The sequence below is a fragment of the Ovis canadensis genome, chromosome X (assembly GCF_042477335.2).
Source record: "Ovis canadensis isolate MfBH-ARS-UI-01 breed Bighorn chromosome X, ARS-UI_OviCan_v2, whole genome shotgun sequence".
Taxonomy (NCBI): domain Eukaryota; kingdom Metazoa; phylum Chordata; class Mammalia; order Artiodactyla; family Bovidae; genus Ovis; species Ovis canadensis.
In genome coordinates this window covers 97,392,567-97,410,313 of record NC_091727.1, presented here as the reverse complement: position 1 = coordinate 97,410,313, position 17,747 = coordinate 97,392,567, and the positions used below count along the sequence as shown (strand labels likewise).

At 44.6% G+C, this 17,747-nt stretch overlaps 1 protein-coding gene across 1 annotated transcript in view; it reads left to right on the top strand.

Moving 5' to 3' along the window:
• F9 (coagulation factor IX) overlaps positions 1-13,555 on the top strand; it is a 36,251-nt gene extending 22,696 nt beyond the window's left edge. The window contains exons 6-8 of the mRNA XM_070290652.1: positions 626-831; positions 9,490-9,604; positions 11,723-13,555. Coding sequence (XP_070146753.1) covers positions 626-831; positions 9,490-9,604; positions 11,723-12,270 — 869 coding nt within the window. The 3' untranslated portion in view covers positions 12,271-13,555. The remainder of the gene's footprint in view (positions 1-625; positions 832-9,489; positions 9,605-11,722) is intronic.
• The last annotated feature ends 4,192 nt before the right edge of the window (positions 13,556-17,747 follow it).

Sequence of the window (17,747 nt, the reverse complement as noted above, 5' to 3'; positions counted from 1 at the left end):
AACAATAAAGAGCAGACATCCCATTTACCTAATTCTAAAATCAAGGTTATATGGCACCAATCTCCAGACTTCCATTCAAGGACAGTACCTGGAAATAACACTTTTTTGTAAAGAAACAGGAAGTCATTGGACTTCATATAAGTGAAAGTGAAGTCAGTCATGTCTGATTCTTTGTGACCCCATGGACTGTAGCCTACCAGGCTCCTCCATCCATGGGATTTTCCAGGCAAGAATACTGGGGTGGGTTGCCATTTCCTTCTCCAGGACATCTTCCCAACCCAGGGATTCAACCCAGGTCTCCCGCATTGTAGGCAGATACTTTACTGTCTGAGCCACCAGGGAAGATAAAGTCTTAGGAAATTTGATTTGGGAACACCTCTTCTGTTTCTGTAAAGATGACAGATTCCTAAGCCAAATGTCCTTTTCATGAAGCGTTTGAAAACTTTCCATGGAAGTAATGCAATTAACCTCTTAGTTTGAGACTGTATTCATTGATTCAATTTTTTTTTTTTTTAATATCGATGGGCTTGCTTCTCAGACATGACAGGATGGGCCTCACTCTGGACTTCTGTCTGCTAGACAATGAGAAATACCAGAATACTAATTTTTTTTCCCATTTGTCTAGTGCCATTTCCCTGTGGACGAGTCTCTGTCTTACATACTTCTAAGAAGCTCACCCGTGCTGAGACTATTTTTTCCAATATGAACTATGAAAATTCTTCTGAAGCTGAAATAATTTGGGATAACGTCACTCAAAGCAATCAATCATTCGATGACTTCAATCGTGTGGTTGGTGGCGAAGATGCTGCAAGAGGTCAATTCCCTTGGCAGGTACTCGGTGTTGATGGTGTGTCAAAACTGGAACCCAGTGGAAAAGGGACAGGCCAGGTGGGAGGCTGAGACTAGACATCAGTCAGACCTATTCGGATGAGGGAAATGTTTAGGCAGGCACGTTTCAGCATAAAGTAGGATGAGGAAATCCCCATAGGTGAGGAGCTGCTGAGAGAGAAATCCAGGGACAGCTACCACACAAGGCCACGGAGAGTTTGGCATCAAGGACATAGCATAACAGGATTTCCAACAAGCAACAAGGATATCTGGAAGCGAGGTCACCAGTACTGGGGCTCTGGGTACTACTTCACCTTCAGCCCCTGGGAGAACTGGACAGTCAGAAAGTCTCTAGGTCCAGAGAAACTGGAGTATTTTGAAGGCATTTTTAAAAGAACTCAGGAAGGATTAAGGCAAGAACTGGGGTACTGGACCTAGGCAGGGCATAGGAGGTAGGGCCTTGGTCCAAGGCTGTAGTTCTCAAGGTGTGATAGCATCAGATTCACCTGGCAACTTGTTGGGACTGTACATTTTCATGCTGTGCCCCAGACCTACAGGAGTCAGCAACTCTAGGGGTAGAGCCCAGCAATCTGAGCACAAGCAAGCCCTTCAGGTTATTCTGACACACTGTACAAGTGGAAACTCACTGGTCCAAAGGAAACAAACTTGTTATAGCAGCTAGGGTGTGTGTGTGTTAGTGGCTCAGTCGTGTTCGACTCTTTGCAGCCCCGTGGACATCAGCCCACCAGGCTCCTCTGTCCATGGGATTTCCCAGGCAAGAATACTGGAGTGGGTACCCATTCCCTTCTCCAGGGGATCTTCCTGACCCAGGGATCAAACCCAGGTCTCCTGCATTTCAAGCAGATTCTTTACCGTCTGAGCCACCAGGGAAGCCCAGCAGCTAGGGTCCAAAATACCAAATAGTGGACTCATGGTACCTAGTCCCACATTTCTCCAGGTGTGATCTGCAGACAACACACATGAGAATCACCTGTCCCTGTTTTTGAGGTAACCAAGGGCTAGATTTGAGACCCATCATTATATATCTTTTCATGTCTTCCTTGAGTGAGTGAAGTCGCTCAGTCGTGTCTGACTCTTTGCGACCACATGGACTGTAGCCTACCAGGCTCCTCTGTCCATGGGGTTTTCCAGGCAATAGTACTGGAGTGGGTTGCCATTTCCTTCTCCAGGGGATCTTCCCAACCCAGGGATTGAACCCGGGTCTCCCGCATTGTAGACAGATGCTTTACCATCTGAGCCACCAGGGAAGTCTTCCTTGCTGCACACTTAATAGTGAGTGTACCTGTTGTCTCCTTCCTATCAGCCTAGATAGGGTCATCTGCAGTGTTCAAGATCACTCATCCCCACATACATTTACTCGCTATTTCATCCTTATGAAGTAAGATTACTGACTGCAGAGGTACCAAGCACCAGGTTTCAGTCTTGTCTTTTCCAAATGTGAAGAGCCATGCTACTCTCTAGGATACTCCAGAAAGACCCTGTCACACTTTCACACTGATTCCTTCCTCACCAGAGAAACTCTCTCTCCACACCCACTGTACCCAATTTCTCATAAAAGGTGACTGGGTTTCAAAAGCAGGAGATAAACTGAATATACAAGTCACTTTAGGGACATCCCTGGTGGTCCAGTGATTAAGAACTCACAGTCCTAATGCAGGGGGCCCAGGTTCAATCCCTGGTCAGGAAACTAGATCCCACATGACTCAGCTGAAGATTCTGTATGCTGCAACTAAGACCCGGCACAGCCAAATGGAAATTTAAAAAAAAAAAAAAAGTTTAAATTCACTTTTAGACGCAACAAAACAGGAAAACAAAACAAAACAGAATCTCTCCCCATTTATGGATGAGCCAACTGCCACCATTTCACAGTTAATTTGCAAGGTAGAAATACCTGATTTGATTGCAGACCCGACTGCAACACCCCTGCTGAAGGCCAAGCATCAAGAGAAAGTGAGCAACTGCTGTAGTTGCAACACCACCTAGAAAAGATTCAAAATGCTGCTGTGTCAGTAAAAGGGGATGGGGAATCACACGAGCACGTGGGTGAAGCAATCTGGCAAAGAGGCCCAGATGGAGTTCAGTCTCCTATAGAGTAACGAATAATTTGAACGAACTGGAAACGTCTAACCTGTTCAAGAAAAGGGTTCGGTGAGCTGTTGGCTGGCGAGAGCTGAAGGCCACAAGTCCAAGGGGATGATGACTTTTTCTTGGAGGATTTACGGATGAAAGTTCCAGGCAGGCAGGTGGACCCTGTTCCCAGTGAAAAAAGGCCGTTCCAGCCACTTGGGTCAGTCACGGGAGCTGGGCAGCTTGGGGAGCAGATCCGGTCGAGCACATGCTCGTGGAATTGTTGACTTGAGGCACTGCTCTGTCCTGAGAACCGCAGTAGCAGGACAAGGCCATCCCAGACCGCTGAGGGCCCGGGCTTACCTGGTGGGAGATGAGACGGGGCAGGCTAGGGACCACGGCCACCGCGCCCCACTCTGAGACCCTAAGAAGCGAGCTCACCTTCTGCGTGGCTGTCAGCGACCGCGTGCATGCTTACCTTATTCTAGGGCTTTCGGTTCAACTTCCCCGCTGGAGGAAAAGCCGCTGCAGCCGTAGTGGGTTGGCCACAGGCGCTTCCCAGAACCCCCTGCATTTCCGGCTGCTCCGACCTCTGACCCCCAAGGTCAAAGGCGCAGGCAGACTTGACCAATCTCTGACCTCTAATCCTGCATCATGGTAACAGAGGGCCTGAGAGATAAGTGGAGGCGTGAGGCCAGTTACCTGCATTTTCCTTCCAGATGCCCAGCTCTGGGTTCAGGGCCCCTGGAGAACTCGGGTACTCTGCAGAGCTACTCAGGAGCTGAGAGAGGAAGCTAGAGGGTTGACTAGAGTCGGTATATCCTTGGCAGGGTGAGCGACTAAAACAGAACTCAAATTTCATACAGCTACAAAGGGAAGCGATGAAATATGTGAACATTAGAGAAAACAGGGAAATCGCAACACCTATATTATTAGACTACCTTCATCAACAGCTTAAAAGTCAGAAATTGGAGGAAGCAGTACTGAGTTTCAGCTTTGTAAACCTCTCACTTGCTTTTGGTCCTATTCGCTTGACCCTGCCAGCCAACAGTTCTGAGCATGTGCGAACCTGCCCTCAAGAGCTCCACCCTCCTCTTCTGCTTTGAGTTAGGATCTGTCTGGCCCTGGATGGGATGTGCCTGGTCTTTCTCTTTGGGTTTGTCATGGGCCTCAGGTTCCGTATTAGCCATAAGTATTATATGCTTAATCTGAGCTACATGGCCTAGATGGTAAAGAATGTGCCTGCAATGTAGGAGACCTGTGTTCGATCTCTGGGTGGGGAAGATTCCCTGGAGAAGGGAATGGCTACCCACTCCAGTATTCTTGTGTAGAGAATCCCATGGATAGGGGAGCCCGGCAGGCTACAGTCCATGGGGTCTCAAAGAGTTAGACACAACTGAGAAACTCACACTTTCACTTTTCATTGTACATTTAACCATTTGAAGATCATTCTAGGAGACTGAGAAAGCCAGAATACAATGGAAACTCAGTGGTTCAGTTTAGTTTAGTTCAGTTCAGTTCAGTTCAGTCACTCAGTCGTGTCCGACTCTTTGCGACCCCATGAATCACAGCATGCCAGGCCTCCCTGCCCATCACCAACTCCCAGAGTTCACCCAAACTCTTGTCCATCAAGTCAGTGATGCCATCCAGCCATCTCATCCTCTGTCATCCCCTTCTTCTCCTGCTCCCAATCCCTCCCAGCATCAGAGTCTTTTCCAATGAGTCAACTCTTCGCATGAGGTGGCCAAAGTACTAGAGTTTCAGCTTTAGCATCAATCCTTCCAAAGAACACCCAGGACTGATCTCCTTTAGAATGGACTGGTTGGATCTCCTTGCAGTCCAAGGGAGTCTCAAGAGTCTTCTCCAACACCACAGTTCAAAAGCATCAATTCTTCAGAGCTCAGCTTTCTTCACAAGTGGTTAAGCTTTCTTTAATCCTTTATATTGTTTTTGTTTAGTTACTCAATTGTGTCCAACTCTTACGACCCCGTGGACTGTAACTCGCCAGGATCCTCTGTCCATGGGATTCTCCAGGCAAGAATACTGGAGTGGGTTGTGCCTACACAGATCCAATTCTTTCCATTTGATTAGGACACACCCCCATGGCAGACAACAAGTAGTTACCATCTGTATACACTGGAACTTTCTCTTTCTTCTGGTGGATGGGTGAGTGGGGGTGGATATTGGGAGGAAGATAAGATATTACATTCTGAACTTCCTAAGACTATAGATATATCTTCACTTGAAAAGATAATCTTCTATTTTTCTTAGCTCAGATTATACAGTTCCAATTAGCACAAATGAAAACATGACATATGTAATCTCATCTGGCCCCACAAAACTATTTTGGACTGAACATTTAGAGAATTATTCTCTAGGATGGTTTGATGAAGTCTATTTCAATGACTGGGTTTCCCTGGTGGCTCAGATGGTAAAGCATCTGCCTGCAATGCAGATGTCAATACTAGTCTAGTTAACCATTAAAAGCTAAAAGTGATCCTCCCCTCTGTGCTCAGAAAAATGAACTAGGGCCAAGGGCTGGGTGAATCACATCTGCAGGCTTAGTAAGCCATACATCATGTAGAAATGATTTGGCTCTTTATACGTAAGAGAACAAGTATGCAAAGAAAAATTGTTAGGAGGTGGCTAGGTAGGGAGAGTAAGAGTTTACTGAAACAACAGAGAAAGGTCAAGTTTGAGTTAAAAGGTTAAAAAAGGAACAACAGGGGAGCAGCTATTACTCTAGGCTGGCATTGTCAGTGAAGAACATCAAAATAGATATGTGAATGAGTATTTTGCAGATGTATGTGGGTGTGTTTGGTGTATATCTGTGTGTGTGTGAAAGGGAAAATGCGCTCCTGTTAGGATATAACAAACATTAAAATGTTTGACAGATCAGCACTCAGACACCTTTTTCAGAACATATGCTTTCCCATTTTTCTGATCGTTCTCCAAAGTGATATACAAGAACCTGTCCTTGGCCATGCAGACAGTTCATCCCCTAACATTTAGATAGCTGTGATCCTGAAGTAGTCAAGTAAACATTCCAAAACCAAGTCACTTGAAATATTTTTCAATGCAAATATATTTTAGGGCTTTTTCTTGGCAAAGATGTCTACCAAAATTTCTAATACTAATCAGGAATGGGAAAAAAAAAAACAAAAAACAAAAAACAAACAAAAAAAAAACCACCACTCTTCAGGCTTGAAAGGACACAACTGTATTTCTCAGCCATCCACCAGAACAGCATAGGAGCTCCAGGCAGCAAGTCTTTGGCAGGAATCAGATTAGCTACAACATAGTCTCTGTGCCCGAGGCTGTGGCTATAATTCACTCTGGCCTAACTAGCCCATTAAGCTGAGAGATGTCCAAGTTGCCTCGCATATAGAGGGTAAGCACCATTATATCATTGTATATGAATGTTTAACTCCTGTTACTTGAGCAGATGTATTCAGTTGTAGTCATGAGGCCCAGTAAAGAACAGTGTTGTGCAAATTCGCTTGGTGAGGATACTCACCTGAGGTCTGGCCCAGTTTCAAGAACTGGCGACCAGTGCAGTTGCAGGGCCCTGTCTTCCAAATGGTCCCGCATTTGTAGTTCAACGCTTTGCATTTGTGTGTGTGTTTTTTTTTTTAATTTTTATTTTACTTTACAATACTGCATTGGTTTTGCCATACATTGACATGAATCTGCCACGGGGGTACATGAGTTCCCAATCCTGAACCCCCCTCCCACCTCTCTCCCCATATCATCTCTCTGGGTCATTCCAGTGCACCAGCCTCAAGCATCCTGTATCCTGTATTGAACCTAGACTGGCGATTTGTTTCTTACATGATAGTATACGTTTCAATGCCATTCTCCCAAATCATCCCACCCTCTCTCTCTCCCACAGAGTCCAAAAGCCTGTTCTATACATCTGTGTCTCTTTTACTGTCTCACATACAGGGTTATCATTACCATCTTTCTAAATTCCATATATATGTGTTAATATACTGTATTGGTGTTTTTCTTTCTGGCTTACTTCACTCTGTATAATCGGCTCCAGTTTCATCCACCTCATTAGAATGGATTCAAATGTATTCTTTTTGCATTTGTGTTTTATAACTCATGTTCAATGAGACAATGGAGCATGTGAGCGCTGGTAACCTGGAACCTCGAGTCACTGCAGCTTCACCTCTCAGTACCATGCAGGGGTGGATTCTTGATCTCCCTCTCCCCTGTCCCCTGGTGCCTTGGCTAGCTCTCTCTCCCCTTTCCCCAGCCGCCCAATGACCACTGCCACCGCCAACCCTTGGCACACTGGCATATGCCCCCTCCTCACTGCCAACAGCTACTGTTGTCATCCTCCTCCAGCATAGGCATGCAGAGACTTGAAGCTGGGTGCCCAGACTCTATGCCATTTGAGGAAGGGGCATGGCCACATGGCATCTCACATGGTCAGAAATGCATCCTAGCACATTTGGAGGGGGAGTAATAGGGGCAAACCTCTTGCCTCCCTTCATTCCAGGAACTGAACATATCCTGACATGCAAGGTGAAATCCCCTGGGAGTCACCATTGGCTATTGATTGCTTCAGTGGACCGGTGGGAAGGGAAGATGGCCTGAGAGCACCAGCACAGGGCTGGTGGGAGAGGGGACCTGGCAACTGAGAGCTGCATTTGTGAGTGCCTGTTCTGTGCCCCTGGGCACCTGTGAGTGCCTGCGCTCACCCAGTGGCTATGCCCCACACATGAGGGAGCCCAACTTTAGACAGTAAATTCACAACACCATGATAGGTTGTGAGAGACCACAGAAAAAAAGCAAAACTGTTTTATTTTAGTATCTCCCATGACAATTTTTCCTAGCTTGAACAAGGGGACCTGCATTTTCATTTTGCAACAAGCCCTGCAAATTATGTAGCCAGCTCCTCCTGGAGCAATCACTTTTAAAACATAAAGGTCACCAAGCCATGGAAATTCTGAAACAGAATTTCTTGAATTTAATTATGCATAAGGATATTCTGGAGATCTGCATTTTCTCCCATCCCATGCAGCAAATATTCTGATGAAATCTTAGTGGGCTCCCAAAGCTGCATTTTATAAATCTCCCAGATGCAATTGGTCCACCAAGCACACTAGGAGAAATACTGGGTGCTTAGAAGCCTCACCACTAACTAATCTTAACTAACTGCATATCTAAACCTCTGTTTGCTCGTCTGTATGGATGTGCCACTCCACAAAGTGTTGTGAGTATTAAATGTACATGAAACACTTAGCACAATGATTTGTCCATAGTGAGCAATACAGATTCAAGACGGTGGGTGAACTGGTGTTTATTATGTTGTGTGAGTTTTCCTATTTTTTTTTTAATTTTTCAACATGAAAACGACAGCTAGAATGAGAGAGAAACCTGTGTTTGGAAAAGAGGGTCAGAGGCTTGCAGTGAGTCAGCCCCATAGGTCTCCATGTGGGAGGCTAGTGCTTTAGTGTCTAGGATTAGCCAGGGTTCAGTAAATAGAATTCAAGACAAAAAGAATCGTCACTAGAATATGCCCCCAAGGACCTTCTCAGACTCACCAGAAAGGAGTGACCACCCCCTTTTCCTATTTTGTTATGAATGGGCTTATGCCTGAGGCTGTATGTGCTTCAGTAAAAGGGCAGCAGCGCCCACAAAGGGTTTACCAAATGTTGAGTGTGCCCTCTAGTGTTCACACTTCCCAGCTTTCTTCTTGAAGAGGTGGACCAAGGCCCTTGCATACACAGGAAGTGAAAATTCTCCAAGTTGATCTAGACATTGAGGTAGTAAAAATATCCATAGTCCACTCTGGTTATATGATGAATGTATAGATGAAAGAATGGATTTGCCTCTTATCTAATCACAGCCAGGCTCAAGATAGTGCTCAAACATCTTTGTCCCCAAATCAAACATAGCTTAGTAGATCCTTTAGGACAGGGCAGCTTACAGATCCAGTGAGGGGAGGTGGAGATGGTAGGGGGGAGGCCGAAAGTAGTGCACAAGTTTGGCTGTTGCTCCCTGCCTGAATGGGCATAGCACAGCCATTAAGTCTCATTTCATATCATTCTTGTTGAGAAAGGGCTTGAAAAGATCTCCTGGAAAAGTCAGTAGTTTTTCTTTCAAATGCTATATGGCAAGCAGATTTCCTCGTGCATGGACAGGAGACTCAGTAATCACTTGATCTCCAGGAGTCAAGTCAGTGCGTTTCTGAATATACCAGCCATATCCCCAAGAAGCAATTTATGCTATCAGAGAACCTAACTTGCCTAGAAAAGAAATCCAAGGACCCCACATCATACAAAGAAGCTATTTCCTCCTAGTTGCCTCATCTAGCACTCCCCCTAGCTATCACTGCTCATTCTCTTCAAGACAGTTTCAGAAATGGCTTTTTTGACTGTGCTCCAGGAACACTAAGACATCTTCAAAACTGACACTTGCCAGAACCACTCCACTTCAGCCAGCACCTAGAAGCCAACTTTTTGCTCACTCCTCTAAACAGCACACGTGTTTTTTGTTGTTGTTGTTATTGTTGTAGATCAAATATATTATGTAGTAAGATTCATCATTTTGTTTCCACAGGTCCTTTTGCATGGTGAAATTGCTGCATTCTGTGGAGGTTCCATCGTTAATGAAAAATGGGTTGTAACTGCAGCCCACTGCATCAAGCCTGGTGTTAAAATTACTGTTGTTGCAGGTAAATAAACAAGGGATAGTAATTGTTTGCAACAGCCTAGATCTTCTATATGACTGCTATATCATTTGGGTATTGGTTTAGTTGCTAAGTCATGTCCAACTCTTGCGACCCATGGACTGTAGCCTGCCAGGCTCCTCTGTCCACGGAATTTCCCAGGCAAGAATACTAGAGTGGGTTGCCATTTTCTTCTCTAGGGGATCTTCCTGACCCAGGGATTGAACCCCCATCTCCGGCATTGCAGGCAGATTCTTTACCGACTAAGCCACTAGGGAAGCCCATATCATATTTTACTAGAGTCTATTAAGATCATTGCTAAATAAGTGGAACTAGTGGTAGAGAGGCCATCTTTTCAAAATCCAACTTATTCCATCCTAATTTTTTATTATTGTTTTTTGGCCACACCACACAGCATGTGGGATCTTAGTTCCCCAGTTCAGTTCATTTCAGTCACTCAGTCATGTCCGACTCTTTGTGACCCCATGAATCACAGCACTCTAGGTCTCCCTGTCCATCACCAACTCCCGGAGTTCACTCAAACTCATGTCCATCAAGTCGGTGATGCCATCCAGCCATCTCATCCTCTGCCATCCCCTTCTCCTCCCACCTCCAATCCCTCCCAGCATCAGGGTCTTTTCCAATGAGTCAACTCTTCACCTGAGGTGGCCAAAGTACTGGAGTTGCAGCTTCAGCACCAGTCCTTCCAGTGAACACCCAGGACTGATCTCCTTTAGAATGGACTGGTTGGATCTCCTTGCAGTCCAAGGGACTCTCAAGAGTCTTCTCCAACACCACATATGCAGATGACACCATTCTTATGGAAGAAAGTGAAGAGGAACTAAAAAGCCACTGATGAAAGTGAAAGAGGAGAGTGAAAAAGTTGGCTTAAAGCTCAACATTCAGAAAACTAAGATCATGGCATCTGGTCCCATCACTTCATGGGAAATAGATGAGGAAACAGTGTCAGACTTTATTTTGGGGGGCTCCAAAATCACTGCAGATGGTAATTGCAGCCATAAAATTAAAAGACGCTTACTCCTTGGACGAAAAGTTATGACCAGCCTAGATAGTGCCCCAACCAGGCATCAAACTTGAGCCCCCTGTGTTGGAAGGTGGACTCTTGACCACTGGACCACCAGGGAAATCCCTCTGCATCATTCTTTTGGCAGACCTTTACTAGCATTCATCTCAGTGCAAATATACTTATCTATTGATGTGTTCATTTCCCCACCAGCCTGAGCCTTTGCAAAAGCCATGTCATATCACTGATGCTTGTATCCTTACCCCTGGCACAAGCTGTAACCTGCCCTCAATTGACATTTGAATGAATGACCAAATGAATGTATTATCTGTACTCAAAAAAGTGGTCAAAATCCTTGAAATTGGGAATGAGTTTGAGCAAGCTCCAGGAGTTGGTGATGGACAGGAAAGCCTGATGTGCTGCAGTCCATGGGGTCACAAACAGTCGGACATGACTGAGTGACTGAACTGAACTGAGGATAATTCATAACAAGTCAATTCATTATCACCTGTGAACAGGATGAGACTCGTAAACAGCATGGGTGAACAGATCCATCTATCTGATGGTCCTGAATGACTTTTTGCTCTGAAAAGTATGCATTGGCCCTCAACTAAGTTTTACCAAAATCGTAACAATACAAGAATAAAATATTTGACACTTGATTGGCAGGTAATTCAATGGTGCCAAGTGGACACTTGGAGAATCTGCTTCTTTATGTGAAAGGTGATATGTGACTGAAGAGAAATTTATTTTCAGTGGTTGAATATAAGCTGCCAACTAAGGATAGGGGCTTCCCTGGTGGCTCAGTCAGTAAAGACTCCACCTGCAATGCAAGAGACCGCCTGTAGTGCAGGAGACTGGGGTTCGATCCCTGGGTCAGGAAGATCCCCTGGAGAAGGAAATGGCAACCCATTACAGTATTCTTGCCTGGGAAGTCCCATGTACAGAGGAGCCTGGTGGTCTCTAGCCCATGGGGTCACAAGAGTCAGACACAACTGAGCGACTAAACCACCACAAGGAAGTGATGCTAGATGGACACTTGGAAAGCATGTTTCTTTGTGGGAGAGACTGTGGCTCAAAAAGACATTTCTTTTCTATAGGTGAACATAACACTGAGAAGCCAGAACCTACAGAGCAAAAGCGAAATGTGATCCGTGCTATTCCTTACCACGGTTACAATGCATCTATTAATAAGTACAGCCACGACATTGCCCTCCTGGAGCTGGATGAACCCTTAGAGCTAAATAGCTATGTAACCCCTATTTGCATTGCTGACAGGGAATACACGAACATCTTCCTCAAATTTGGTTACGGTTATGTGAGTGGCTGGGGCAAAGTCTTCAACAGAGGGAGGTCAGCCTCAATTCTTCAGTACCTGAAAGTTCCACTTGTTGACCGAGCCACGTGTCTTCGATCCACAAAGTTCACCATCTACAATCACATGTTCTGTGCCGGCTACCATGAGGGAGGTAAAGATTCATGCCAAGGAGACAGTGGGGGACCCCATGTTACCGAAGTGGAAGGTACCAGTTTCTTAACTGGAATTATTAGCTGGGGTGAAGAGTGTGCAATGAAAGGAAAATATGGCATATATACCAAGGTGTCCCGGTATGTCAACTGGATTAAGGAAAAAACAAAGCTCACATAAAGAAAAATGCATTTCCAAGGCTGACATATTTGGAATTGAACATGGACAAGGCCCTTTACTAACTAATCATTTTCCCATCTCTTTAGATTTGAGTGTATACCTTCTATGAATATTCCTTTTTCTCTTTTTGGGGAGAAGTCTAGCTAGACTTCATATTTTACTAGAATAAGTAGATAAGAAAATGTAATCACTAGAGAAACATACTGTGGTGGGAAATTGTGGTCATGCCTTCAGGTCCAGCCCTTGACCAAATTGTGAAATTGAGTTCTTCATCCTGCCCATCAGGCGTTGTAGTTCTCCACTGGAGCAACTCACTGCTTCTCTGTCCTTAGCAGCATTCCACATGCCAGATCTTTCTTACATCCCCGCACCAAGTTAAAATTTATTGGATCTGTATCCAGGATATTTGGTCTAGTCCATCATAAGGCCAGCCCCACATTCATCCAGGAAGAACATAGAAGCAGCTGAGAGATTAAAAGTCATGGGAAACACTACTTCTTTTTCAATATCCTTATTTCTGCATCCTTTATCCTTTCCACCTCCTAATGCCCAAATCACCTTTTCTCTTTCTCTCCCCTTTTCCCTACATAGGCATTAAAGGAGGGAAAGGAAGCATTGTACTGTTTTACTGCTGTGCACAGTTTGCTGCTGTGCACCTATCAAACCCAAACTTGCTCTCAGTTTGGTCTTGGGCCACCTTTTCATCACACAGAGATAAAGTAAGGTGCCTGATCTTGGAGGAAAAGTTCCTCTCAGACAGTCACATTATTAAAATAATATATAATGAAAGGAATGACCCATAAGAGTAGTTTCCTATGGACTTGTAATTGTGTTGTTATGGAGGTTTGACTAGACATGGTTCTGTGAAGGCAAACGGGCACGTCATTATAACCAAGAAAACTGACATATAGCCAGGTGAGTTGACAGCTTGCAAGTAGAGTGAATAGTGTATTCAAGAAAACTCATTGGTGTGTCTCCAGTGTTGTTCGTGGCTAAGGAAGAAATTGCTCAGACCAGAAAACATGAGCATCATGCCTCCTCGACTGGCATATTGCTACAGTGGAGAGGGCTGCACCAGGCTTACAGACATGTATCATTCCCATGAGCCAGTAAACTCCCTTTTGCCGGTTCCATGCTCACCAGACCACTTTTTTAAATTATAATTAGGCCTTCTATATTATATTCTCTAGAGGGTTATTGACCAACCAATATATCAATCAATCACATCAATATTGTGATCTATTAGACTATTTCCCTTTGTGAATTAAACTGATGTTCTGATTCACACCTTGGCTTTTCATTAATCTGGTTGATGTGAATAATTTACCCTGCATGTGATCACATGTGGAACTACTGACAATACCATGTTTTGGACGACTTTGACCCAACAAAGCTGCTGCTGCCCCTGCCCTCATGTTACCCCCATCCAGGCCTCACACTTGCTCATTTCTTTCAACTTACTTTCATTAATCCCTTTTTTCCTTGAGTTTTTCAAATACAAGTATCAATAAATGTAGTTTTCAATTCCTCAAAAAGTGTTTTTTGTTGAATCATTCAAAAAGAGGGCTCCCAAATACTACATTTGGCAGGATACTCAAAAGAATGCATCCAACTGCCATATGACACAGCAGAGATTTGATGCTCTGTCGTCATGCAGCTTTCATGGGAGACAGTGTGTGCTGTGTCCTGGTGAGGACAGTGGTCTGGATCCACACAGAACAGAATTGAGTCTAAATATTTGTGAATATGGCTTTGGATAAGTCACTCCGCATTTTAAAAAGAGATTTTAATTTACTTGGCTGTGCCAGGTCTTAGTTGCAGCATGTGAAGTCTTACTCCCTGACCAGGGATCAAACCCCGGTCTCCTGCATTGGGAGCACAGAGTCTTAGCCACTAGACCACCAGGGAAGTCCTAATCACTCTACATTTTGTGCCTTGACTTCTGCATTGTGTAATGATAGAGTTTGACAGGATGCTCTCCAAGGGCCCTTTTTGACCTTGTGATAGTGAGTTCACGTTCTTCCACTCTTATTCAACAAATATTCAGAGTGATTACTGTATGCCAAACTCCAATAGTGTTTATTACATTTGAGTTCACATTTGTATAGTTTGTGAGTTAACTAAAATAATGTATGTGAATTGCCTTGTTGTCGCCTACTATGCTACTACACAATAGTTGCTCAGTAAATGTTAGCTAAATCTGAATCCATGTTTATCCCACAATAGGAATTACTCTTGTATTGAGTTATCAGGAGAAGAGGCCAAACTTAAATAAAAACAATGCCTAGCATTGAGGTTTCATGAACAAACAAAAGAAATCAATTTGGCTATTGTTGGCTAAAGGCGAGAGGAGACACTGTGATTATCCACCTTAGGTTTGAGTAGGACACTGATTCATGTATGGAAACGCGTTACTTCACGTTTGAACGATGCAAGGTCTGTAGCCCCAGCACTCTGCGATTGGTAAAAGGGAGCCTGCCTTGTTGCCATGGTGACCCCCCTTTACAAAGAGAGCAATAGGGGCGTGGTCTTACACTTCCTGTGATTGGTCTTCCCTGCGGCAGAGGGAGGAGCTCCTGGGCCCACCAGTCTCGAGCCACAGTCTTTTAGCCCATGAGTTCAAAAATGACTGCATTCTTTAAGAGCCACCTGCGGCATGTTGCCACCAGTAAACATTTGGGGCCTTTAAGCCCACCTAAGAGCTTCGGAGCCAGGCCCTCACTAGATTCTACCTAGAGCATTTATAGTCGCCATATAAGAATCATTAATGCTTTCAAAATCGCTGTAGCTGCTTAGTCTAAATGGGCTGAAACATGCTGCTGCAATATTGGAAGTGACAGGTTAAAATAGAACTCTTGCTGAGTGGAGAAAAGTGTGTTAATGTAGTGCAGTCATTTCAAATTGCTGTTTAAGTATGATTGTTTTGGGTTCTTTTGAATATTAGTTGCTGAATGGTGACAGGAACAAAATGTCCAATTTTCTCTGCCAAGGGAGAAAGGTTTTCTCCCCTACTTTCCTGAACTGTGACAGACCAGTTCACAAAATTGCTTAATTATAATTCTTAAACCACTTCTGAAAGCTGACAGACCAATCTAAGAAAGTCAGAGCTGCAAGGGCCCTTAGACACAATCCAAATCACTCTGTCCATTTAACAGATGAGGAAATTGAGGCCAAGATAAGGCCAGACCCAGGTCTCCCACTTCACATGTGGAAGTACAGTGCTTTCAATTAGAGCTTTGTCTGTGTTTTTAGGGCAGCGGGGGGCATTCTGCATTGGTGGAAATCCTTTCAGCAAACCTGGGACTGAACACTGCCTGAAATTCTTATTGCTACCGCTGCTAAGTCGCTTCAGTCGTGTCCGACTCTATGTGACCCCAGAGACGGCAGCCCACCAGGCTCCCCTGTCCCTGGGATTCTCCAGGCAAGAACACTGGAGTGGGTTGCCATTTCCTTCTCCAATGCATAAAACTGAAAAGTGAAAGTGAAGTTGCTCAGTCATGTCCGACTCTTTGCGACCCCCTGGACTGCAACCTACAAGGCTCCTCCATCCATGGGATTTTCAAGGCAAGAGTACTGGAGTGGGGGTGCCATTGAAATTCTCATTAATGATGCTCTAATTGACAAACAAGTGACCAAATCAACAAGACTGTCGGGTAGCAGGGAAGGCAGAGTGGCCGTCCAAAAACAAACTGGAACCAAAGTCCTGGACTCAGAGCAGCACCTGTGGAGTGAACCTGCAGTGCTGGTGTCTGGCTTTTAGCCAAGCTGAGAGAACTGGGCCTACCAGGTGTGACATTTGACTTCCAGAGCAAGTTGATCACTGTTATCTGGCACACAGTCATCCCGGAAACATTTCAGCTCGATTGATTGCAACCCCGCGGGGCAAAACATAGGCAGCACACCAAGACAACAGGCTACTGCAGAAGTTGTTTGAAAGTTGAAGGAAGGCTTCAAAAGCCAGCCGAACCTGGGGTGCTAACAATGCCATACAGTCCTGGGTGACAAGGGAAACAGACTTCAACAGCTGACAGGCCTGTCTGAGCAAAGCACTCAGTGCTCCTTTTGAATATGAGGCTGATGCCATTTAGAAATCTCAGGATTAAAAAAAGAATGTTAGGGTCAGTGGATTAATACAAAATAAAAACTGGGGGTGGGGGGCTGGGGGAATTTCATGGTTAAAGCCACAAAAATCATGTTCTTGAAACTATGGAGACTGCCAAAGTTACAGCAGGCAAAAAACTTGGCCTGGGACCCCTGTCCTTTCCAACCAAGCCAGGTATCCAGATTACTCATTTTCTCAAAGAGTACTTTCAAGGCAGACTATTTCCACTGTGTCTGTGGGGTTATTTATGGCTTGTCTAGAGATTTCCAGTTAATTTCAGCCTCTAGTAGGGATAAGGTTATCCGAAGGGAAAAACAGCAGGCAGAAACTTTCTTAAAGAGGCAATGGCTTCTAGAACAGAGATGAGGACCTGTCACAGAAGGAGAATAATATTTTGAACTCCTGGCCAGATCATTTCACCCTGGTAGGAGACTGACCTCCTTTTTCCCCCACCCTCCAGAGTTACCTCTTGATTGGAGAAGGATGGAAATAGGCACAGGGATATTCCTGATTCCAAGGACTTCTTTTCAAAAGGTTGCTTCTTCACAATGTTAAATATGAGATCCTAATCTATAAAAACTTGCTGATGCTTCCAGCATGCTGTCGTAGATAGCTTCTGCAAATCAATAATCATGTAGTGGCTCAGGTGTTGACCTCATAAAGCTAAAAGGGTCCCAGGCTTTACACATGACATGCTTTAGTGAAGATCTGTATATAAAAATCTGTTTTCCTCTTGGAATATATGACAAAAATAAGCATGCATTTTCATGATATTAAAACTCAGCCAAATAAAGAATTAAGTAGCCAAATTAAGAATGCACCAGGTCTCTGAGAAACAGCGCATGCATGTGTGCTGTCACTTCAGTCATGTCCAACTCTGCAACCCTATGGACTATAGCCTGCCAGGCTCCTTTGTCCATGGGGCCTCTCCAGGCAAGAATACTGGAGTGGGTTGCCATGCCCTCCTCCAGAGGATCTTCCTGACCCTGGGATCGAAGCCCCATCTCTTAAGTCTCCTGCATTGGCAGGCGATTTCTTGACCACTAGCGCCACCTGGGAAGCCCTGAGAAACTCAGTGCATGCTTGTTAAATGAATGAACCAATGGATAAATGAAATGGAAGGAAAACAATCTATTACTGACCACATCAGAGCAAAACACAGTCATCTAAGGTAAGAATGAGAAATTCACTCTGAACACAGGGAATATGCCATAGAAAAAGAGACAGATATATAGAATGCCTACATTCATGTCCTTCCAAGGATTATGAGAGGAGTTATCATTACTTTCTAGGAAATGTAAAACAGATTAGCCTTAAGACCATGGTTATAGTCTTGAGCTCCTTGAGCACATGTGTCAATGTTTCCCAGGGGTAG